The 25,642-nt window shown below is 44.0% G+C and overlaps 2 protein-coding genes across 7 annotated transcripts in view; one reads left to right on the top strand and one right to left on the bottom strand.

Moving 5' to 3' along the window:
• The window catches only part of CUNH1orf194 (chromosome unknown C1orf194 homolog), a 6,901-nt gene extending 4,523 nt beyond the window's left edge, over positions 1–2,378 (bottom strand). The window contains exon 1 of the mRNA XM_028757430.1: positions 2,263–2,378. Within this exon, the coding sequence (XP_028613263.1) occupies positions 2,263–2,343 (81 nt within the window). The 5' untranslated portion in view covers positions 2,344–2,378. The remainder of the gene's footprint in view (positions 1–2,262) is intronic.
• An 854-nt stretch (positions 2,379–3,232) lies between these two features.
• Kiaa1324 (KIAA1324 ortholog) overlaps positions 3,233–25,642 on the top strand; it is a 76,158-nt gene continuing 53,748 nt past the window's right edge. For 5 of the 6 annotated variants that reach the window (XM_028757289.1, XM_028757290.1, XM_028757285.1 and 2 more), the window contains exon 1: positions 3,376–3,621. Coding sequence is in view for 4 of the 6 variants with exons in the window: in XM_028757285.1 (XP_028613118.1) it covers positions 3,469–3,621 (153 nt within the window). In the remaining 2 variants the exon portion in view is untranslated. Of the gene's footprint in view, positions 3,622–25,642 lie in introns of all 6 variants that reach the window. The other variant, XM_028757288.1, reaches the window with a different exon arrangement.

Here is a 25,642-nt window from a genome sequence, read left to right as displayed (position 1 = left end):
TACTGCACCTGCTTCCCAGCTGACTACTGCACCTGCTTCCCAGCTGATGCACTTCTGTCTCACTCCTAGCCTATCCAGTTCACTGCTCCGTGTGATTTCTTTCTTTTTATTTTTCACGCCAGAAGAGCTTTTATTTATTGGTCACCAATTCTGTGATAGGTGTCTCTGAACATTGACAAATTAATCTTTTATCATTAGCACACACTAACTATACAAAACAGGTTTCATCGTGATATTGCAAACAGTACAAAACTCTTGCCCATATTTATCTCCCATTATCCTCTCTTGTTCCTCTTCCAAACAGTCCCCTTTCTATGTTCATGTCTGGTTCCCACCTGTTTTGTTGTCAAACTCATGCTAGGAAAGTTAGCATGAGTACTAACTTAGGTACTTAGGTACTCCAGTCTTATATCCTTAATAGAAGAGTAGATTTTACATATACCAATCTGCTTTTCTGCATCTGCCTCATCTTCCTTAATATGTTGCCCCCAACTCCTGGAAAATACAGCTGTTCTTTATGACTATACGATACTTGGTTGTGTATGTCTCCCACATTTATGCATTCAAGTGGGCAGGTACCTAGGCCATTTTTTTTTAAAAATTGGGGACTGTGACTATCAGAGTCATAGTAAACATGCATAGGCATCCTTCTGCTAACTCAGTTCCTTTGGGTATCCAGGACTTCCACAGCAAGCTGTCTTGAGACTCTAATTTCGCTTTCACTGCAGCTACACACAGCTATTCACAGCTGTCAAGGATATAACCAAAGGACATTGCTAGCAGCAGCGACTTATTTACAATGAACTTATGGGGCTGAGCAGATGATACTCGTAAGACCAGTCCCATAAGTGTTAACGGCATCCTCTCTTGATCAAGTTTACCCACATAGGCCACCACTGTTGGCTTTTGGGACAGTGTCTCATATAATCTAGGCTGGTCTTGAACTCACTATGTAGCCAAGGGTGTAGGCCCTCCAATTTGCTTATATTTAACGCTCATTTACTGAAAGACATCTCACAGCTGTATGTGATTCCTAACACACTCCAGCACTTGAAAGCTCGAAATTCCCAACAGCTCCCTGATGACTCCTAGCCCAGTAACACAACGCTCCCAGCACTCAGCCACCAAGCTCGTCTCTAGCACCCATCAGTCTGTGTCTCTGTTTTACACTGACATTTGGCATTTCTGGAGTTAGCAATTCTCCAGGCCACTCTGTCTCTCCTTCCCATACATCTGCACCGACTGCTTCCTTTCCCCTCAGTAGCTGATTTTTCTTTCCTTCTTCTTCTTCTTCACACACACACACACACACACTTTGCATGTGTCTCAGTTAACTCACCAGATGTCAGTTAACTCATCAGATGTCATTCACCTTCTTTGAGAAACCCCTCCTTCATGTTCCTATTCTCAGGCACTCTGCCCGTGACCCCACCACAATGCATGTGCCATTGGGGGGAAGTACAGTTTGGTTTTTGTTATGTCTGTCAATTTGGCTGTTTGTTTGTAAACAGGTTCTTATAGCTCAGGCAGGCTTAGAGTTCCTGGTCCTTCCCTTTCAGCCACCAAATCCTGGGATAAGTTGTGTTACCCACTAAGTGACTGATGCAGTTGCTTGCCTGACTTCCCTACTAAGCTAACTGGACAGGGACTATATCTAAATTTAGGCTGTGTGCCCTCAGTGTTTCAAAGCATGTCTGGCATATAAGCAACCAATATTGAAGAAAAGGAAGTTCTTTGTTGTGTTGTTATCAAGCTCAAATTACCACTTAATTCAAATATCCCAAATACTTAGACTAGGAAAAAGATGGTTTGTATTTCCAAACCACTGAACATAATTAAGTTAAAGCCACACATACACAAATGTGCTCTTGCATCAACCAGAGGCCACAGATATTGTGGAGGCTTGCTTGAAGTATGACCTGGTGTCTTTCGGAGATTCTCTTCCATTCTACCTCTCATCAATCTTTGGAGTACAGATGACAAAACAAGAGAAAAGGGAGGATTGGTGGAACCCAGACTATTATATTATATTTGCCCATCATTTATATTCCCCATCAGTGCTTTGACGGACCTTTTTCTTCTACATTAGAGTTCAGTTCCTTCTGCTCAAAACCACTTTCAAAAACATTATCAGACACAAATAGCGGGCCTAGGAGACAGGCAGAAAACAGATCTCTTTGGTACTTGGTGATCACCAGAGTTAGATTACCAAGAATCTGCTGGAGGACCCACTAGAAATTTGCTGAGGAAACCTCAATGTACCTTAGAAGCATGCAGATTTCCTAAATGTGTGTCGTCGTTGCCTAAGGCAGGGTTCGAGAAAGACTCCTGAGAGTGAGGCATGCTTAAAGGCCCAGAGACGCACGCTTACTCCCTGGAGACTAGTGTAGCCGCAGAACGACCTGGCTCGCCGAGGATCCCGAGTCCCAATTGTTTAGAACGCTCAGTTTTTAGTTGCTAGGCAACTCCTCCATTCAGTTATGACAGATGTATTCCCTTCGAGAGATGCGCCACCTGGCGGTTAAACTAAGAAGGCTCCTTGGGAGGAGGCTGCTGTGAATGTGGAGGGAAGGCGACCTGGATACGCACTCTGTAGCTTCAGTTGGAAAACGCTGGCCTCCCTCGGCACGGGATTTTTGCAAAAGCTGACGAAAGAAGTACTAAAAGATGACCCAAAGATTACCTTCTCGCCTTCACCTAAAAGAACGCTTCCCCATTTTCAAATCAATGAGAGTAAGAGAACGTCAAAAAAAAAAAAATCAAAGATCTCACTTTGTGTCCTACTTGGAAAATTGTCGATTAGGTCACTCTCCTTGCTGTTTAACTATACTGACGTCAGAGTGGCTCACCGAGACGGCCGTAAAAACGTGGATGGATTTGGTCGGATGGAAGGATGGAACTAGCTTTTGCGGTTAGTGCCAGGATCACTCCAGGAGACGATCCCTGGAAGATGACGAAGACGTCTGTCTTCTAATCGTTTTACATGTCATGTTTACAAAATAAGAGATGCGTAGAAATAGCCTCCGGCCTGGAAGAGTAATAGGTGCGAAATGAGCTGCTGCAGATGTTTTGGAGGGTTCTTCTACTGCGTGCTTTACGTAAGCCTGTTCGGTTAGTTGCAAACCCTGGCGCGTGCACTCCCACGCCTCGCGCCAGCGGTGGCGGCTGCCATGGAGACCGGCAGGTGAGCGGCACAGGCGCGCGTGGTCCCTGCCCCACCCGCGCTGAGCGAAGAGGATGCGGTTGTCAAGGCGACATGGATAGGAGGAGAGGACCGAGGGAGGAGGAAGGATGGGCGGCCTTGGCGTAGCCGCAGGGAGGTGACTGAAGCGAGTCCAGCCCCTTGCATCCTCCCCCTGTGTACCTCCCTCCTCGTTTTTTTTTTTTTTTTTTTTTTCCCTCCTACTGCCAGCATAAGCAGCCACCGCAGCACCTGAGCTGCTACTGCCGCTGGCTCAGGACAGCGCTATGGCTGAGCCTGGTCACAACCCCCATCCTTCTGCCGGAGGCGGAGAAAGAACCGAAAGGCGCACATCCCGGCTTCTGTGGCTGTTGCTTTGGGCTGGGACCACCTTCCAGGTGACCCTGGGAACCGGACCCGAGCTTCACGCCTGCAAAGAGGTACTGCCCACTTCACCCCTTGACCTGACCTCACTTTGGAGGGAAAAAAAAAAAAAAAAAGCTTAGATCCAGACATTCAGTCACAGTTTCAGGGGCCACAGAGTTCATTTGTTTTTTCTAGGAATGAGTAGGGGTTTGGGGGGAGTAAAGCAGGCTGATGTTGTCATAGGGGAGGCCAGCCCATTGGAGGACTCCTAAAATAGATCACCCTCACAAGCTCTCAGCAGCTCTGGCTCTGGGAGTAAGGTCCGAAAGAGTGACAGTTCTCAGAAAGAAAGAGAAAGAAGACAGGGTTGCTTTCCAGATGGATGAAATCACCTAGAAAGTGATTGAAAACACTCCGAGGCCAAAAAGAAAGAGGAAAGGAGGAGACTGAGTAAAAGTAAAGCTAGAGACAGGTAGTAGACTGCGGTCAGAAGCCCTGGGGTTTGACAGGGGAAGCTTGGGAGACGGACCGTAGTATCTTAATAAGTGCCCTCTGTGTTAACATCCAGTTGCCGGCAGCTGCTTACTGGGCCCTGCTGGAACGATTTGCCTGTTCCCTTGCACACTTTGTTTAGTGTTTAGCACACGTCCCACCTTTTCTCAATTTTGAATTCTTTAGCATATTTCTCCCACTCTCTCCTTTGAAGTTCTGTTAACATATGCCATAAGTCCTTTTCAAGGTATCTCTAAAATGTTAGCAACATTATTCACATAATAGGTAGTGAATGTCCTCTAACAACAAAAAATGCTTTTTGAAAATTGTTTTTTGGGGACATATGACATTAGGAATAACAAAATTAAATAGTTTCTGTATTAGTGAAATAACGATGTTTGGTTTATGCTCTAAGTGGCTTTTAAAAAACATATGGTAGAGGCAACGTTGAAATGTTTACAAGAACTACATTGGGGAAGGCAGAATAAAATTTATCTATGCAGAATGAGAGATTTGAAAACATGTCAAAAGTCTAGCACTGTAGGAAGGTTGCTAAATATCAAACCTAGCTAAGGTTTTGAGGGATTAAAACAGTCCTTTTAAGTCACCAGTGTTAATTAATAATGCCAATGCAGTCCCATAAATACAAGTATTATTATGTAGGGTCCTAACCACTAGCCTGTCTACAACATAGCAAATCACAGAAGAAGTAAGTGGGGTTCACTGATATTTGAGTGGCCCATGCATACCAGGGTTGGTGGCACACGCCTTTAATCCCAGCATGTGGGAGGCAGAGGCAGGTGGATCTCTGTGAGTTCAAGGTCAGCCTAATCTACAAATCAGGTTCTAGGATGCGGCATGTTCCACAAAGGGAGGAAAAAAAAAAAACCATGGCTGTGGCTCAGTGGTTAAGAGAACTTGCCACTTTTGTAGAGAAACATAATTCAGTTCTCAGAACCCATATGTCTGCTCACAGCCATCTGTAATTCCAGTTTCAGGGGATTTGGCACGCTCTCTTGGTCTCTGAGGGCACTGCAGGCATGTGGTACACATACGTGCACACAGGCAAGCATTCATATACATAAAGTAAGAAATATTTTTAAAAAGATGAAGTGACTCCATGGCTGGGACCTAGCTACAAGGACTATTTTAACCTCCTAGCACCTCAACTATGTTTGACATTTGGCATTCCTCCTACAGTGCTAGACTTTTGTTTTTAAATTTCTCACATTTTGCATAGTTGACAAAGTGCTCACTTAGCATATATGAAGCCCTGGGTTGATTCCCCAGTACTGAATAAACCAGATGTGGTGGCACATGTTGTTAATCACAGCACTTGGGAGGTAGGGGAAGCAGAAATCCAAGGTCATTTGCAGCTACATAGTGAGAAACAGGTTCCACAGAGTCATCCTCTGATCTTCACATGCATGAAGTAGGATGTGTGTACCCATATTCATACACAGATTATGAACACACTCACAGGAAACAAACCAGCAATCACTGGAAAACGGCCCCAGTCAGTGGGCCTTTTAGAACTTTTACTAGTCTCAGTTATACCCTGGCCATGACCATTTACATTTTTGCCAAGCCACTTCATGATAGATTTTAAAGATGACCAAGAACAGGATGGTCTTCCCAGTGGTTCATTGTCCTTGGTGGCCTGTGGTCTAATTGCCTTGCCTAAGAGTTAAACACTGCTATTTCCTTTGTAGAAGATAAGAAGATACAACTGTCGATTGTCATCAGATCTTTGTCCACTGTGACATATGAGACATTGAATTGAAGGCCTTGGACACTTACACCATCTTGGTTAAGAGGGAGGGAAGAATATTAACATAAGAATTCTATGTTGTGTGCATATTCTCTTTAGACCTATTTAAACAACCCATATTTGCTTAAGAGTAAGTGAGCCGAAGGCAGTGGAAAGGTGTTCAACACTCCACAGTTTTGGGAGCTGTGGAATGGGCATTCTGATAATGCCAATCTCAGGGATGACTGTCTTGAAGATAGAAAGATAAAAATGGACCTCAAATACAAGATAGAATTATTTTACCTCTATTTCTTGACTCATCTTTTTTAACTAGACCCACACTGCTTGCCATGTTGAAATAGCTTTAGAGGCATGCTCGTTTGCCAGGGCATCGGAAAGCTCTGTTTACACGATCCTTGAGCAAACACCCTCTGAACACCCTTAACTCCAAAATAATAAGGAAGAGAATGAGTCCATTATTACAAAGTTCTTCATTAAGCAATATGAACTGATCCAACGAGTTTGGGGGTTCCCAACCCTAAAAAGGTGAAAATCTAGTCCAAGGGAGACTGTCACTTCTCAGCATGTGATTTTCTTATGGATTTCTAGGAAGCCTATGTAGGGTATTAATGCCGGGGTCTCTTATCAAACCAAGGCTGATCCGAGCGATAGTATTGCTGTCACGGACTACGTATAAAAGCTGAGACCTCCAACCGGATTGAAGCAGGAAGAAGGGAGACTTGGCTCGAGGTTTTATTGAGGTGGCAGAGCACTGGGAGAGGAAACTGCTGGATGAGTGCCAGGGCTTGGCACTCCTGTCTCAGTTTTACAATAATCAGGGTCACCAGTGGAACGAAGCATCCTGGATGATGTTTGTCCACATGAATCACTCCTTTAGCGCTGTGCTGGCCCAGACTAAGAGCCGACTGAGACCCAAACTTTTTTTTTTTTTTTTTTGTTTTTCCAAGACAGGGTTTCTCTGTGTAGTCCTGGCTGTCCTGGAACTCACTCTGTAGACCAGGCTGGCCTCGAACTCAGAAATCCACCTGCCTCTGCCTCCCAAGTGCTGGGATTAAAGTCCTGCACCACCACTGCCCGTTTTTTTTTTTTTTTTTTTTTTTTTTTTTTTTTTAAACGTAGAGCAACAAATCTAAATCATCAAAGGAGAGGAGCAGAAAACTGCCTCTGATGTGGTCTGCCTTGTCCTCAGGCTATTGTGCTAATAGCCCCCAGAGGGACTTCTCAATCCATACTGAAAAGCTGGGGGGAAGGGGGAACTAGGAATCTGGCAGATGTGGATTGGAATAAGATTCGTTGAGTGAGTGATGACTCTGCCATTTAGTAAGGAATCAAGATCATTAACTTCTGACAGCCTCAGACTCCTGTCCAATAAAATGGAGGAAGGCATGTCTATCTCGAAGGGTTGCTGTGAGGATTGAATTAAATTAGTCAAGTTCCTAGTACATACTCCCAGTGTATCATAAGTGCTTAAGAAACACTGGCAGGCAAACAAATCATACACATAAATAATAACATATAAACTTTGACCTAAGGTTAATGTGTGTGGTCAGAAGGCCTGGAGTAGTGAGGCCGGTGAGGAGAGAGTGAGGAAAAAAAAGAAACAAAGTAACCAGAACCAGGGCTGCTTGATCTGCCTTGGGAGTAATCATTGCACTCACTAGACAGACAAGATGGCAGGGAGGCAGAGTGCTTTCTAGATAGTGGGAGGAGCCTGAGGAAAGTTCAACAGATGGAAAAAACAGAGTCAGGGAATTGCAAGTAGACCAGTTGGCTGAAACGTGAAGTGGTGTAAGGATGGTAGAAAACAAAGTCAGAATGTCAGAAGTCAAGTAGAGGATCCATGAAGGATTTCTGGTCAGGACCACAGCCTGCTCAAGGGATATTCACATGGATATGGATGAGGGTTAGGGCTATATCTCAGTTGCTAGCATTCAAGAAGCCCTTTGTTTGAATCCCAGCATATGTAAACCAGGCATAGTAAGTCATAGCCTCCTTTTAAAATTAATTTTAAAAATTGTATGTGTGTGTGTGTGTGTGTGTGTGTGAATGTAAATTCCCATAGACGCTAGGGGTGCCAGATGCTCCTGGAGCTGTAGGTTTAGGGCATTATTGTGAGCTGAGTTTGGGTCCTCTGCCAGAGCAGTATGTGCCCTCAGCCAATGAGCCATCTCTCCAGTGCCATTACCTCCTGTCATTCCTAACACTCTGGAGGTGGAGAGAGAAGGAATTCAAGGTCACCTTCGGTTACGCAGAAAATTCAAGAGCAACCTGGGTTACAGGAGACCTGGTTTAGAAAATAAAAGGGAGAGAGAGAGAGAGAGAGAAGACGACTCTTACAGTTAGAAGTCACTTAGGCTAGATGTTTAAAGCATCTGCCACTACTAACAAAGAGGAGGATATTCACTATCAGAAGGCACTAAGGAGCAGGATCTTGGTTGGGATCTGGGCATTTAAGAAGCAATTTTGTGTATTTGCCTGACTGAAACCATACCAGAATAATGATTATCAGACTTAAGACATTTAGAAATTGGTACATATCATGGGCACATAAATTGGAATACACTGGCAAGAAGGAGAGATGATTTAAAAACAAAACAAACAAACAAAACCAGCACCTCAAATTCCATACCTGTGTGTATACCTGCAAGAGTGGCCCAGAGTGTGAGGAATAGATCAAACTGGGTTCAACTTTCTAACATTTCCACTCGGTAGCTAGGAGGTTACATGCTCTCCTCAGTCACTTCTCTTTGATATGTGGATGTTGGGAGCCAGGGATGCAGTTTGGTAGAAGACGCTTGTCTGGGCTGTGTGAGGCCATGAGCCTGATCTCTAGCACTGAAAGAAAAAGAAAAGGAAGATACTAGTAACACTCCTTTCATTAGAACAATTTAAGTGAGTTAATTCATGGGCAGAACTTAGGCCAAATCTTGGCATAATAAGTATCCAATAACTGTTAGTGGTTACAAATGTGTTTTAGAGAAAGTCAAGCTGACCCTGGCTTTTGATAATAAAAAACCGTTAAATACTGAGGTTGGAGTGATGGCTCAGCAGTTAAGAGCATTGTCTGGCCTTCCAGAGGACTAGGGTTCAATCCCCACAATGTGGCTCACGACCGTCTGTAACTCCAGGTGATGGAAATCCAGTGCGGTCTTCTGGTCTCCAAAGGAACCAGGAACACATTTGGCTCACAGACGTACATTACATGCAGGCAAAATACCCATACACATAAGAATAAATTTAAAAGGACTCACTACGGGCCTAAGGGTGATGAAGGTGGGTTGACCAGAAAGCTGAGTGTGATGTCACTCACCTGCAGTCTTGGAAAGCAGAAGTGGGGTGGGGGGTCGGGGGATAGGGGATGGAGGGATGAGTGGTGGGGGAGTAATTACAGAAGGTTTGAGATCCTTGCCTCAAAAGCAAAAGAGAAAAAACTACTACCAACAATGCGTGTGACTAATCTCAGCCCATGGGACAGAAGAGTTTTCTCAAGTTACATAAGAGCCTGGGCCACATTGGGAGTTTTAGGTCACCTTGGCTACATACAGAGTTAAATCCTATCTGAAAGCAGAGCAAACATATTTAATAAACAAGGAGAAGGAAACAGATGTGAAAAGCATTCTGAGAAAAAGGTGGTGAAACTTGCCAAAGAGTCTAGGGTTGTGGTACACTACTCTGTGGCCACCAGCTGTGGGAGGCAATGTCTAGGTATGTCTAGGACCCTCAGGAATTAGATCATTAATTTTGTCTCATCTTAATTAAGTGAAAGTTAAAATAGATAGTCAACTACTGAAAACCCTTTCAAAAATCCTTTCAACTCAGTTTAAGATTACTTGGGTACATGAATATATTTTCTTTGCTGCAATTTTTATAAAACCAACATGGATATAAAGAACTTTTGATGAATATTTGGTGCTGAAATGAGCCGTATCTAATACCTGTCAGTTTTGAAGACTGAATATAAGAACAACACCACAATAGTTTATAATGACTATAAGATGATATGGCCTAGATAGTCTCTAAATGTAACCTACTATTAAAATTAATCTCACCCTTTTCTTTCTTTACATTTTTGAGAAAAATCGAAAAGCCCATAGGAGGCTCACATTTCTCTGGGACATTGCTGGCCTGCAGATAGCAGAGTCAGCCCGTTCTCCTATTTCAGCCACATAACCTTGGCCCCTCTCACCTTCACCTTCTTGTCTGGAAGATGGGAGTAACTGGGTTCTTGCCTTTTCATAGTTATTGGAGGATTAAGGGAGATGGTTCTTGAAAGAGTTTGGTGAAAGGCAGTGCATGCATGCCTCAGTAAACCTGCTTGTTGGTGGTTATGAGCTACTCTTACCTGTCTTTACAGGATCGTTCAATGGTCCTGTGTGATATCACATGGGTGATGAACTGGAAGTGCTTGCCTGGCCAGTCTCTAATGCCATATTCTCACGGTGACTGTCCCTTCTAATGTCCCCTCTCTGGAGTCATTCCTTCCCCTTCTCTTCTCAATCTTTTATTTACTTATTTTTAGACCATGTTGCTATGAGGCCCAAACTCTTCTTAGAACTCACAGTCCTCAGGCCAGCTTCCCTAGTGCTGAGGTTGATCTGTGCACCACCACATCCAACCCAGATGATTCTCACCGACTTCCAAAGTATTATTATTTCTTTTATTCCAAAACTAAAAAGAATACTACAGGGAAGTAGTGGTGCATGCCATTTAATCCCAGCACTTGGGAGGCAGAGGCAGGTGGGATCTCTATGAGTTCCAGGCCAGCCTGGTCCACAGAGTAAGTTTCAGGACAGCCAGGGCTATATAAAGAGAAAAAAACCTGTCTCAAAAAACAAAAACCAAACCAAGCCATCTAAAAAGAAACACACACACACACAATGTATATATATGTATATATATATGTATAATATGTATATATAAATGTATAATATGTAATAATATATATATATATCTTTCCATCATATATATGATGGAAAGATAGCTCAAAGACTGAGTGCACTGGCTATTCTTCCAAAGGATCAGTGTTCAATTCTCAGCACTAACGTGGCAGCTCACAAGCTCCTGTAACTCCAGGCCTAGAGGATCTGATAAATGGCCTCCATGGACACTGCATGCGTGTAGTTTAAAGACCTGCATACAGGCAAAATACCCATACACATAAAAATAAGTAATAGAAATTTAATGACGGGGCGGTGGTGGCGCACGCCCTTAATCCCAGCACTTGGGAGGCAGAGGCAAGTAGATCTCTGAGTTCAGGGCCAGCCTGGTCTACAGAGTGACTTTTAGGACATCCAGAGTTACACAGAGAAACCCTGTCTCAGAAAAAAAGGAGCAAGAAGAGGAGGAGGAGGAGGAGGAGGAGGAGGAGGAGGAGGAGGAGGAGGAATTTAAAAATTCATAAACAAGTGGTTGAAATAAAATTCAGAAACAAATAATTAAAACTTTAAAATAAAGGCAGGCATGGTGGCTTGAGTCTGTAGTCCCAGCACTGGGATGGCTGAGGTGAGACACTTGTCTTTCTAGAAGTTTGAGGCCAGTCTGGCTACCCAGTCAGACCTTGTTAAAGAAAGAGAGAAAGACAAAAGAGAAAAGGAAGGAAATAGAAAGAAAAGAGAGAGAGAGAAGAGAAGAAAAAGATAGGGTTGTGATGTCAGTCAACAGTAGAACACTGACCTAGAATAAATTTGATTCCCAGAAAAAAAAGAGACTTCTTTTGATTGTCTCTTTCCGGTTGCCAGCTATGTAACTGCTTGTCTGTGTAGCTGTTCCTCCCGATAATCTTGTCTGACATCAGCATCTCTAGACTTCTCTCCTTATTGAATACATTCCACATTGGTTTCACCTCCATTGTTTTCAGGAAAACTGCACTTGTTCAATGCCCTGATAACCTCTCTGTTCCCAACAGACTTCCTCTACCAGCATTTGACAGAACTCTGATCGTTCCTACCGTCTACCTATGCCTTCTGGACACCAGCCCCGCTGGAGAGTTTGCTTTGTTTCTGGCTCCTTCTCTTGTCTGCTTGATTTTTAGTTTCCTTGTCTCCTTGAACTGTGAATCTGTCTGTTCCCCAAAGTCAGTCATCGAACGTACTTCTATCCCTTCATCTCTCTCCATCTCTCTCCAGGGAGTTTTACTCCTTAAGGCAACCTCAAACAGCAACATGATGTGAAAGGCCATACATATATGTATTGATGGGTCTTGAATTCACACTTCCATTGTCTGGACCTTGCCCCTGAACTCTATACCTGTATATCCAGCTGGACCTGAATACACATTTGATTGGCAGCTCAGGTTCATAGTGTCCAGACCCCTGGTCCTCAGCTTCACTTTGATGCTGATAGTTTCGTTGAGGTCCTGTGCCTCAAAGAAACTTTCTCCTCTCAGCTCCTAGCAGCCCCTTCCCTCCCAACACTCAGGGTGTAAATTCTAACTCCCCTCTTTCAAAATCCTTCCTCTATCAGAATTCATCAGAAAAATTTTACTAGCTCTACTTTCAAAATATACTGAGTGTGATGGCTTCTTGTCCTTGTCCAAGACGCCGTCTCCCAGCCTTCTACTGAACTGCTTTTCTTCCACAATAACTTCTTGTTTCACCCAGACTGAGTAAATGTACCAAACACAAGCTTGATTTCTATCTGCTCGTGCTCCAGCCTTTGAAAGTTTCCTTGTCAAAAGCAGGAAAGATGGCTCAGCAGTTAAGAGCACTGGCTGCTCTTCCAGAGGACTGGCACACACATGGTAGTTTGCAATCATTCTATAACTTCAGTTCTAGGGAAGCTGACATCCTCTTGTGGCCACTGAAGACACCAGGCCAACATGTGGTGTATAGACATAAGTTCAAAACACTCATATGCATAAAATAAAAATAAATCTTTTCTTAATGTTTTTCTTGTTAGAATGAGAACCAATGTTTTTAGTGGTCCTCAAGGTCCTGTGCACAGATGGGCCCTCTTCCTTCTTCCTCTCCAGCTGCATCAGCCTCCTGGCCACTTCTCAGTCAGGAGGGGCGGCCTCCTAGAGACTTAGCTTCCAGTCCCAGTCCCAGCCCCAGGGGTCGCTGCAGTGAGGTGCATATGTCTCAAAGCTGTAAGCCTATTGAAGTCTGATGCGGGGTCCTGGAATATGTAGATTGATCTTTGGGAGGTGCCAAACTGTTTTTTCAAGGGAAGGAACTGATCATGATTTCTTTTTTAACTATTTTGGAGTGTAAGTGATTAAGGTTCATATATTAATTCCTAATTCCCAAAGCAAGAATATATTCCACACACTTAGGAGGAAGAGGCAGGAAGACCACTACCAGCTTAAGATCAACTTGGGCTACAATATTGAGTTCACAGCCAGACTCAGCTATAGAGCAATATTCTGCCTCAACAAAGGCTGAAGATATAGCTCAGGTGGTAGCGCACACAGAAGACCCTGGGTTCAACTCCAGGTACTGAAGGGGAAATAGAAGGGTGTGGGCCTTCTTAATACTGTCTTGACACTACAGGGATTCCCAAAGAAAGGACATTAACAAGAACTCTATGCCCTAAGGAATAGGGATAATGTTTGTAAATATGGATCAATAATTAAGGGTGTCATTGCTGCGTAGAGAACAACCAACAATACTCCCCAGTCCCACCTCCACACTGTGGATTTTGAATGTTGTATCTAAAGTGTTTCTCTGGCTGGACCCTTACATTTTCAACTCGAATGTAGCTCCTACTTAGATAACTCTTCAAGTGAAAACGAGGAAGAGGAGGAGGAGGAGGAAGAGGAGGAGGAGGAGGAAGAGGAGGAGGAAAAAGAGGAGGAGAAGAGGAGGAAGAGGAGGAGGAAGAGGAGGAGGAGGAGGAGGAGGAGGAGGAAGAGGAGGAGGAGGAGGAGGAGGAGGAAGAGAATCTATGTCAGCTTTTGCCATGCCATAAACCTCCCTTAAGACTTAGTGGTTTAAAGGAGTAACTATTGTTTGGCTCAGAACTGTGTAGTTTCTCCGGGTCGATTGTTGAGGTCTAGACAGGATGACTAATCGCTGCTGGGCTCCCATACAGGATTGTGGTCAGCTGGTGGTTGCAAGCTTACTAATCTAGGATGCCTTGCCCAGCCAGGTGTCTGGCAGTTGGCAGACTGTTAGTGGGACCTGTGTTCCTTTCCTTATTTCTTATTTTTCAGTGGGCTAGCTCAGACTCACTTATACTATGGTCTCAGAGTTCCAGGTAGTGAGAAAGCATACACATGGCATATACCCAAACATACACACATAAGCAAAATTAAAAATAATGTTTTGTTGTTGCTTTTTTAAAGACCAAAAGCAACTTAGGATAAAAGGATGTATTTTAACCTATAGGTTCTATATAGCTCACCGTTAAGGAAAGCCAAGGCAAGAACTCAAAGGAGCAGAAACCATGAAGCAGGACTCCTCATTTTCTATGGCTCATTCAGCTTGCTTTCTTATATAACCCAAGATCAGCTGCTCAGGGATGGTACCGTCCGCAGTAGACTGAGCATTCCCACATCAACCATTGATCAAGAAAATGTGCCACAGACCTATGGAAGCACTTTCTTGGTCGAGGTTCCCAGGTGACTCTATAGTGTGTGGCCAGTTGACAAAAACTAACCAGCACGGTGGCCCAGGTTGGTTTTGAACCTGCAATCTTCCTTCCAATTTCAGCCATAAAGTTCAAATACCAAAATGAACACGCGCATACATATTTTAGACGTTTGCTCCATCGCCATTCAGGTAACTTTGCCCCTGCCCTCCCCTTCCTCTCCTGTTCCCTCCCTTCCTTCCCTTTCTTCTCCTCCTCCTCCTCCTCCTCCTCCTCCTCCTCCTCCTCCTCCTCCTCCTCCTTCTTCTTCTTCTTTTTCTTTTTTTCGAGATCAGGGTGCACTGAATGGCCCAGGTACATTAGATGGATAAGCCTAGAGCTGCTTTCCTAATGCCAGAACTTCAAAGTGCTGGGATTACAAGTGTGAACCACCCCACCCAATGTGACATTTCTTCAATTTTTGAGACAAGAGTTTTTCTACATAGTCCTGAGTGTTCTAGAACTCGCTCTGTAGACCAGGCTAGCCTTGAATTTATAAAGATCTGCCTACCTCTGCCTGAGTGCTGGGATTAAAGGCATGTATACTCCCAGCTGGCTCATTTCTTCAGCCCTTAAATTATGTTCCTAGAAATGGGACTCTCCTAGTTAAAGGACGAATTATATAGTTCATATTGCTCAATTTTTCTCAATTTCTCTTTTGGAGAAATTGTATCAATTTTATTTCTCATTAACCTTTTATAGCCTCATTTTTTATCAAGTTGAAGTTTATAAATGAAAAATGGGAGATTTTAATCAAAGCTGGGGGGTGGTGGATTGCCACTTTTTCACTATGAAAAAATGGTCCATACCTATGTGTGTGTCTGGTGCCCATGAGGATCAGAATCCTTTTGAGCCATTTTGTGGGTGCTGGGACTGAACCCAGGTCCCCTGCAAGAACAAGAAGTGCTCTCAAATGCCTAGCTGTCTCTTCAGTTCTATTTTTATTTAAAAAATTTTTTGTGTGTATGCATGTATGTCTGTGTATGTGCCTCTGTGTGTGGGTGTACATATAACATGCAGCACTGTGGAGGTCAGAAGATGGCTTGTGGAAGTCAGTTCTTTTCTTCCACCATGTGAGTCTCAGGGAATTGAACTCAGGTGGTCAGGTATGGAGACAAATGCCTTTGTCTCTGAGCCATCTCAGACCCAAGCATACATTTTAATTATCCATCTCTTCTGGCTAGAATGCAAACTCTGTATGGGATTATATCTTCATATGCTGTATTCATTTCTATACTTCTAAAGCTTATCAGGTTGGAAGTACTTCACTTTTTCATGAATTAAGCCCCATTTTGTAGATGATGAAATTAAGATACAAAGAAATATTAGCCTGTCAGAAGTTCTGCAGCAAGTGAAAGGGTAGGATCTCAGACAGCTGGGTTCACAGCCACCATGCTGTCTGCCTGGCCTTGCCCCGAATCCAAACAGTCCAAATGGTATAAGCAGTAAAGAGAAAGTTTTCAGTTTCCCTTTGTATCCACAAAGGACAAACATCTGTCAACACTTCCACATGGCATTCTTTTTGTCTGTTTGTTTTTCAAGACAGGATTGCTCTGTGTGTCCCTGGCTGTCTTGGAACTCATTATGTAGACCAGGCTGGCTTACAGAGAACTCACAGAGATCCTCCTGCCTCTGCCTCCCAAGGGCTGGAATCAAAGGCATGTGCCACCACTACTTGAACACTATTTTTGAAATATTTTGTTCCCAGAGAAAAATATATGCCTTTTAGAAAACTTTGTGTCGAGCAGTAGTGGCTCACGCCTTTAATCCCAGCACTCGGGAGGCAGAGGCAGGCGGATTTCTGAGTTCAAGGCCAGCCTGGTCTACAGAGTGAGTTCCAGGACAGCCAGGGCTACACAGAGAAACCCAGTCTCGAAAAACCAAAAAAAAAAAAAAACTTTGTAAAAATTGCATCAGCATAACTGTCTTATTTATATTTTGTTTTCTTTATGGTAGATCTCATTCCTGGATGTATATGATACGTGTTTGGCCATCAGAGGACAACTCTGTGGAGCTGGTTCTTGCCTTCCACCTTGACATAGGTTCTGGGGGTTAAACTCAGGTCATTAAGCTTGCAGGACAATTAACCAGCTGAGCCATCTTCCCAGGCCTGAGCGTAATATATTGAAATTAGCTTCTCAGTGATTGATTCCAGTCATGTCTTACAATGCTTCAGGGAATATCCTCTTAGAGGTCGATGGAGATTTGAATCTATCTCTAGAATAAATTCTTTTAAAATAAGACTGCTGTGTCAAAGAATATGCTTAACATTTCTATAGGAGTCTAGTGTCTAGCAGCACTGACTTAAAGACATCATTAGCCTTCTCTGTGACAGGCTCAGGGGAGATGTTGGCTGTGAGAACAGCCAGCAGAGCTCATAGACCTCAGGGAATTACTGAGACATGAAGGGCAAGGCTGTCAGCTTTACCAGGCTACCAGTTGTCTACATCAAGGAAGTTAAGCAGTGGCTAATTAAAAAAAAAAAAGCATATGTCAAGCTCCTAGGTTTTGCTTAGTCTGTACTGTTGTGTTTTTCTTTCTTAACCTCCGCTGCATATTGTCCCAGATTAAAGAACAGAACAGATCATTATAGTCAGGGCGTGACAGCTGCTGGAGACAAGGACATCTTCATACTCCACTTTGCAAACTCCTTTTAGTCTGGAACTTAAGGTACAGTTATCATCCACTCTTTACCTTCCGCTCCTCATGGATCATTCAGCGCATTTTTAAAGACGTAGGCAGCGATGTATCCTGAAAAGGAATGGAGCCTATGGCTTTCTACTCCTTCTATTTTAGTGTGTATGCGTGTTCGTGCACGTGAGCACCCCGTGCTCTGGTCCACGTGTAGAGGTCAGACAACAGCTTGTGAAGGTTGGCTCTTTCTGCCGTGGGGGTCTCAGGGATCAGACTCTGGTCTGCCATGCTTGGCAGCAAGTGCCTTTACATGCTGAGCCATCCTGTGTTGGCTCAGGTTAAGGTTTTCTAAACCTGCATCTCTCTACTGATATGAAATAAAAAGCAAAAATTAGACAACTGCTTAATGCTTTCTTAGTGAGGTGATGAGGGGGTGAAGGATGTGGACCCAGGTGTGAGCAGCAGAGGTAGGATCAGCTAGAGTGTACAGACAGGAGCTACTAGGAGTCTCTCCCCGTGAAGGAAGACACGCCTTCCACTTTTGGATAACCCTAAAATCTAAGATAAAAAAGAAAGTCATCGATACATTCCAACTTACTATTATTATTTTGTATATGTGTATATATTTGTATACATGCCACTGTGGACATGTGGAGGTCAGAGGACAACCCTTGAGAAGCTGACTTTTTCCTTCCACCATGTGGAACCCTGGGGACCAAACTCAGATCCTCAGGCAAAGCAAAATGTCTTTGCCAATTAAGCCATCTCTCCACCCTGATTGCATTTATGAATTGCATTTTTTTTAACCATGCAAAACCTAAGGCCAAAGAAGGTCAACAGGTTTGCTCGTTCAAGGGAGCATCAGCTGCATGGTGCCTTTAGAATGGTAAGGATGTTGAGGGGGGATGGATGCAGGAATCTCTCCTGTCCTCACCTTCTTAAAAAATAGGTTCAGTCAAGATACGTAGACCATTTAAGTTTATTTATCAAAAACAACAGAAGCAACGCAACACAAAGCAAGCACCCTAAAGTGATTGTAGTGGGTGCCCAAAATGGGGAGCAGCTTGGTTGGTTCTGTGTTGTGGATTTTAAAGCTAAGACAGGTAGCACATTCCTGAGGTCGGATGAGCCCTTTTCTGTCCCGAATCATGGTGGGCTAGATCTTTAAGTATTTCCTCTCATACTTGCCACAAAAAGGATGGGTATCCAAGTCACAATCCAAGTGCTGTTATAATGAGTCAGGTCCTTTAAGGAGTTGGACTCTTCGTTAGTGTGCTTTTGTGGGTGATGCCTTGGTGTGTGTGTGTGTGTGTGTGTGTGTGTGTGTGTGTGTGTGTGAGAGAGAGAGAGAGAGAGAGAGAGAGAGAGAGAGAGAGAGAGAGAGAGAGTTTATGGGTGAATACACTAGTGTTTGTCTATAAAAAGCTATAAAAAGGTCAGAGGATTCTTTCTGCAAATCCCTCTCCACCTCATTGCCTTGAAGCTCTCTGTTTCAGTTATGATGAGTAGTTGGCACACAGGCTTCCAGGATCTGCCTGTCCTGAGCCCTAACTAGTTGCTGGATTACAGCCACACACAGCTACACCTGCTCTTTACATGGGTTCTGGAGATTCAAATTCAGGTCTACATGTGTGTACAGCAAGTGTTCTGAGCCACTGAGCCATCTTTCCAGCCCCACGCATTTCAAAATATTTTGAACCAAAGTGTGTTAAGCCCCCACCTCCTTTCTATATTTCACATTTAGAATTCAGAATTTTCTCCTAATTTGAGACAAGGAGCCCAAATAGACTCAAGGAAGGAGTCATACCCCACTCCACAAATTCTCTTCTTTTGTTCCAGACCAAAGGCACTTTCCCAAAACTCCATTTTCCAAGTTACATCATAGGACAACTGATCAGGTTTTTGTTTTGTTTTGCTTTGTTTTTGAGACAGTGTCTCAAACTGGCTTTTGTAGCTTCTGATGACATTAAAATTATAGTTCTTCTACTTCCACTTCCCAAGAGGGATTACAAGAAATCTAATTTAGGATCTCAGGTGCAATAGGCAAACATTCCATCCTTTCCCCCCCTTTCCCCTTTGGATCTTTTGAGACAGGGTCTCACTTTGTAGTTCTTGCTGTTTTGGAACATGCTATACAGATGAGGATGGCCCTATACTGGCATGATCCTCCTGTGTCTGCTTCCCATGTGCTACTGTTAGGTATAAGCCAGAGAGATAGACTGCCAGGTTCTTAAAGTCTTGGTTGGACTAAGAACCTGAACTCTGAACATTTAGGGAGATTCACTGATGGCTTACTCTGTGAAAAGAAATCAGAGTGTTATATGTATGTATATAATATGTACGTGTGTGTGTGTGGTTATCCTCTTTAGTCACTGCACTATCAGAAAGTGCAGATTTTTCCTAATACGTGACTGTGAATTGTTAACACACGAAGAAGGCTGTTAGACACTTAGTAAAGCATCTTCAATTTGGTCCACATAGGAAGTTCCAGGCCAAACAGGGCTACCTAAAGGGACCTTGTCTTAAATAAACAACAAAGTGGACGTTCTTCAACTGGAGTTTCTTAAAAATATCCTACTCATACCTGTTGATTCTGATTAAGGAGAGATGGTTACATGAACCTGGGGGATCCTTTGGGATCCACATATCTGGTACAGCAGAGGAGATGCTTTTCCTCTGAGAGGTTTCACCTTTGCCAGCCCATTTAAAGCACCCTTTGCTTAGAGCTCTAATTTCCTCCACGATATACAGGCTCTAGATTTTATTTATTTATTTACTGACTTCTTTGGACTATCGAGAAATATTGTCCATATCGGCAACGGCTCCAGAGAACAGACGTATCAGAGCACTTTGCATTTGAAAATATGAGTAACAAATTCTCTCTAGAAATTGTGGGTTGTGGGTTATTATTGTTTATAAGATATTTACCTTTTCTCTGATATTTAAAAACTTTTAAGAAATTACATATTTTGTGTATGTGTGGCAGTGGTGCAGGCATGTCACAGCATGAGTATGGAGGTCTGAAGACAGCTTGCAGGAGCCTCTTCCTTCCACCATAAGGGCCTTAAGTTGACAGCACCTTTACCCACTCAGCCATCTCACTGGCCCCTTAGATTTAATAACTAGAATTCATTCTAGCCTAAAGAAATGAATTTTTTGGTTTATTTGCATTATTTTTCTTTTTTAAAACATTTAATCCCTTAAAAAAAGTCAACTTCCCTCTCTCTCTCTCTCTCTCATTTTATTTTTATTGGTGTTCTGCCTCCATGTACATCTGTATGAGGGTGTAAAAACTCCTGGAAGTGAAATAACAGACACTGTGAACTGCCATATGGGTCCTGGGATTTGAACCTGGGATTTTTGGAAGAGCAGCCAGTGTTTTTAACCACAAGGCTATCTCTCCAGTGTGCCATATTTATTTTTCTTAAAGGTATTCATTTCTTTTTCAACCTACTCTTCACTCAAGAGTTTCCATTTTTCCTTAAGAAATCAACATTGATGGAGACCAGAGAGACGGGCCAGCTGTTGTTAGAAGGGCTTTCTGTTCTTCAGCAGACACAGCTTTGGCTCCCAGTATCCACTGGCAACTCACAACCTCCTACAAATCTTGTTCCAAGAAATTAGATGCCCTCTTCTGGCTTCCAAGAGCTCCTGCACACATGTGGTTCACATATACACACTTAGGCAGGCACACACACGCACACACACACACACAAGCACGCACGCATGCACACATGCATGCATACATACACATAAGATATTTTTTAAGGAAGAAATTTACATTGACTTTGCTTAAAGAGGTTTTCTTAGTCTCTTCCTCTGGTTGGTTTTGTTTGATTTTTAGAGACGGTCACATGTGTCCTGGAACATGCAATGTGGTCTAGAATGACCCTTGAACTCCTGATATTCCTGCCTTCACTGCCACACCCAAGTCATGGGGTGCAGGGACTGAACTCAGGACTTTGTGAATCATAGGCAAGCACTCCATCAGCTGAGGTATATCCCAGCCCTCATCTGCAGTTAGCTACTGGATAGTTCCTATAGCTCCCACTGGGGTACTACTGTTTCCCACGGGGGTACTGCTGTTTCCACTTAAAATTCTTGACTACTTGAGAGTTACAATGTAACTTTAATAAAAACAGTACCTTTGAAGATATAATTAGTTAAGGTCATATTAAATTAGGATGGGCCCAAATCTATGGTTGCACATGCTCTTAATCCCAACATTTGGGAGGCAGAGGCAGCTGGATAGATGGTTCAGAGTTCAAGGCCTGATCTATAGAGTGAGTTCCAAGATAGCCAGGGCTACAGAGAAACACTGTCTTGAAAGAAAAGAAAGAAAGAAAGAAAGAAAGAAAGAAAGAAAGAAAGAAAGAAAGAAAGAAAGAGAGGAAGGAAGGAAGGAAGGAAGGAAGGAAGGAAGGAAGGAAGGAAGGAAGGAAGGAAGAAAATTAGGATGAGCCCTAAATTCCCTGCCTGGTCTTATTAGCTCTTGAGAAGAGAGCTTCACACACAAGAAGAATACCATGGCCTAATGGAGTCTGCAAACAAAGGAACACCAGGATGGCCAGCAAACACCAGAATCAAGGAAGAGGCAAGAGGGAATTCTTCTCTCCAGCACTCAAGGATGGAGAGCCTCTGCTGTCCATGTCAGCTTGTGACTTCTGGCTTCCTGAACTCTGAAATAATTCCAGGTTTTTTGCTTTTTTTCTTTTCTTTCAGACAGGGTCTTACTATGTGGTCCTGGCTGGGCTGGAACTTTGCCTCCCACCCCCACCCACCAGTGCTGGGATTAAAGGCCTGTACTACCACGCCTAGAATTTCTAGTTTTGTTTTTGAGATAGGGTCTCACCTAGGTAGATCAAGCTGGTCTCAAACTCATGGATCTGTTTGCCTCTTCCTCTGAAGTGCTGGGATCTAAAGCCTGCATCTTGTTTGTTTGTCTTATTAGGCTTGTTTATTTATGTACACGAGTATTTTGTCTGCATGTAGGTCTATCTATACACCAGAAGACAGCATCAGACAATGGGGAATTGAACTCTGGACCTTCAGAAGAGCAACAGTGCTCTAAAGCACTGAGCCATCTCTCCAGCTCCATATTTGGTTGTTTTAAAGCCCTCAATTTATAGCGCTTTATCAGCGCGACCTCAGCAACTGCCACAGCCAATCACTAGGAGCGCCTTTCCTCCCTCAGTTTTGCAATCACCTTTCTTTCTCTCTCTTTCTTTCTTTCTTTCTTTCTTTCTTTCTTTCTTTCTTTCTTTCTTTCTTTGTTTTTTTCGAGACTGGGTTTCTCTGTGTAGCCCTGGCTGTCCTGGAACTCACTCTGTAGACCAGGCTAGCCTCGAACTCTCGAACTCAGAAATCCGCCTTCCTCTGCCTCCCAAGTGCTAGGGATTAAAGGCGTGCGCCACCACCGCCCGGTTGCAATCATCTTTCAAAGAACACTCATCAGCTTCTTGGATAAATAAATCTCTGAGATGCTGCTGCTTGCCTGAGTCTGGAGTCTGTTGGGTAGGATCTGAGGCTGGGCCCGCAGAGGCTGCTTTGCCTGCTGGGCCCCAGAGGCTGCTTTGCTGGCTGCTCGTTCCCATCTGACCCCTTTCTGTCACATCCTTCATCTCTCTTTGTAACTTCCTGCAACTGTCTGCTCCTTTGACAGCCATATACTTGCGTGTACACACACACACACATACACATATACACAAGTGTGTGTGCACACACAGTAAAATTTTGATAAGTTCTGAGGCTGTAGCAGAGCATCTCAGGTGCAGAGAGAGTCGGGTATATCAGTGTTTCAACAATGGAATTACTAATTTCACAAAACCAGCTATTACTGAGGCAGAAACTTCCTTGTTCCCACCAGAATTCAAAAGTACAATTGTCTTAACAGAGCTTTGGAAGTTGTAGGGATGGAGCATTTCTTCTAAACCACTGTTATTTCTTTTGCCTTGAGTTTAAATAGAAAGGACTATGGTACTTAATTACTATCTATTAACCATTCTGAATGCTGGCGGTGATCAGAGAGCATCAGGGAAACCTAGGTGGCTTGTTTATGGGTGGTCAGAAAATAAAGGAGTACAGTGACTGTTCCATTCTCTCCAGTGACTGCTGAGCATTCCTCCAAACCTTCCTGAAAATGAGGGCTGTTTAGCATCCCGCCTTAGTTTCTTCTACCAGATTTCATTCTTGGACCTATGGGACTTGTGCTCCCACAAAGTATGAGGTGCTCATGTGCACTCAGTCCTGGGTGATGTGCTGCCCTGAAGGGATTCTGGTAGGGAATGGGTGGGCTGCCAGGTGATGGGAGGGGGACATGGGACACGGAATCAGCAGGGGTGTGCTCTTACCAGCGTCAGCACAGGATAAAGGGACATTTCTCCTGGTAGCAGAAGTCACAGAGAATGTAACTTTGGAGGAGGGCGTGAGGTGAGGATCTTGTGTCAGGCTCCTGTTTGAGTGACAGTGGTGGTCCATACTTGTAATCCCAGCACACAGGAGGCAGAGGCAGGACTAGACCAGGCAAGTTTGAGACCAGTTAGGTCTAAATAGTGAGTTACAGGATATCAGCCAGGGTAACAGAGTATTCTATCTCAGAAAAAAAAAAAAGAAAGAAAGAAAGAAAGAAAGAAAAAGAAAGAAAAGAAGAGGAAAGAAAAAAGAAAGAAAGAAAAAAGTCTTCAAGAAAAAGCTGGAGAGAGGTAGATGGCTCCTTCAGCAAGCCAGAGACCATGAATTAATTCCAGAACTGGTGGAGAAGAAAAGACAGAGGATTCCTGGGGTTTACTGAGCAGGCAATCTAACCCAAATCAGCAAGCTCCAGGTTTATTGACAACTCTGTTTAAAAAAAAATCAGGTGGACAGTGTTATGAAATATAATGTAATGGGCGATACCTGGCAGGTCCGTGCCAAGATGTCCCCATGAGTAATTATTCCATGCAACAGATCTAGTATTTGGCAGGAGGAAAGAGAAGGGAAGGGAAGGGAAGAGAAGGGAGGGGAGGGGAGGGAAGGCCTGGAGAAGGGTTAGAGGCAGACAGACAGGAGCACAGCCATGAGGGCAGAGAAAAGGGGACAGAGAAGGACAGAAAGGGGGAGAGAGAGACTGGCTGGGAACACGTGGAAACAGAGAGAGAACTGTGGTGTGGTGACGAGCTGTCCTTTGTATGCTGCCTGCATCTGGCTGCAGCAGGTAATAGCAGCAGATGATGTAGCCTTGCTAGCTCACTGGGAGGAGCCTAGTGAAGTTGTCTGCAAGCTAACAGATAGTTATTGAAGAAGGTACCCAACATTCATCTATGGCCTCCATTCTCTCTTTCTCTCCCTCCCTCCCTCCCTCCCCCCCCTCTCCATTCTTAGCTCTTTTCTACAAAACTACTTCCACCAGAGGTACCTCTCCTTTGCATGGTACTACAGTTTGCCAAGGAAGACTGAGGGTGGAGCAAGGGCCCGGCTCCCTCCTGTTGCTTAGCCTCGGTTGCTTTCAGGTTTTTGCCCTGAAAACTTCCTACCCTTCTCCTTAAGAGGCCAGTGCGCAGGCCTGACTCTAGGTCTTGAACCAGTCTTTTAAGGACTCTGACTGCTCTCCGTTGCCTGCAGTCTGGATGTTACTGTCTTCCACCACCAAAACTCCCAAGAAGAAAAGTGGCATCTTTCAAAACTCAGGTTGTAGGCCAGGCCTGGTGGTGTATGCCTGCAATCTCAGCTCTCATGAGACTGGGGAAGGTTAGGTGCTCAAGGTTACCCTTGACTGCTTTGCTAGTATAAGTCCATCCTGAGCTACATGAGAGCCTGTCTTTAAAACAAAATGAAAGAAAGAAAGACAGACAGACAAAGAAAGAGGAAAAGAGCAACCATAAAATGAAACCATATTTTTCATGAGTTAGGGATAAAGTTCAGTGGTAGAGGCCTTTCCTGGCAAATGATGTTCTCCTGGTTCCTAAAAGAAACAAAAAAATTTCTTGCCAAGACTCCCAGAGCCCAGCCCTCTGTATAACACAAAGCAAACATCTGCCCAGTGAACAGCTGGCACGTATGACCCATCCTGTTGGCTTACTGATAAGACCGGATGCCTGCCCAGCATCTGCTGCTCTCACCATAGCTGATCTGTGTAGAGCCCAGTCGGTCCTTCCTCCACCGCCACAGCCTGAAGGCCTATGCCAGCTTTAAAAGCACCATCGCTGTTTTTATTTTATGTGTATGGCTGTATTATTGTATGCCTGTATGTCTGTGAATCACATGTATGCCCCTGCCAGAAGAGGGATTCAGATCCTCTGGAATTGGAGTTACAGATGGTCATGAGCCACCATATAGGGTCCTGGGAACCAAACCTGGATCCTCCCATCTCTCCAGCCACATGGAGAGACCCAGACCCTGGCTGTCTTATCCTAAGCAAAAGCTGTGGCTGGATGGGGCCTTCTCCTCAGGGCCGCCACGCAGGAGGTCTCATTTCATCATTTGTGGAGAAACCTGGAGGACGTTCTGATTTAAGGAGCTGTCTCTAAGCTCTCGTCTCCCTCCCTCCTGTTTCAAAACTCGTGCTGTAGTGGGACTGGGGGTGTATCTCAGAGGCAGAACTGCAGAGTTTACAAGGTGCTGGATTCATCCCCAGCTCTGGGAACAAGTAAACA

This window comes from Grammomys surdaster, unplaced genomic scaffold (genome assembly GCF_004785775.1).
Source record: "Grammomys surdaster isolate TR1022 unplaced genomic scaffold, NIH_TR_1.0 126158, whole genome shotgun sequence".
NCBI lineage: Eukaryota > Metazoa > Chordata > Mammalia > Rodentia > Muridae > Grammomys > Grammomys surdaster.
The sequence above is the reverse complement of the archived record's forward strand: the minus strand, read 5'-3'. Positions and strand labels throughout refer to the sequence as shown.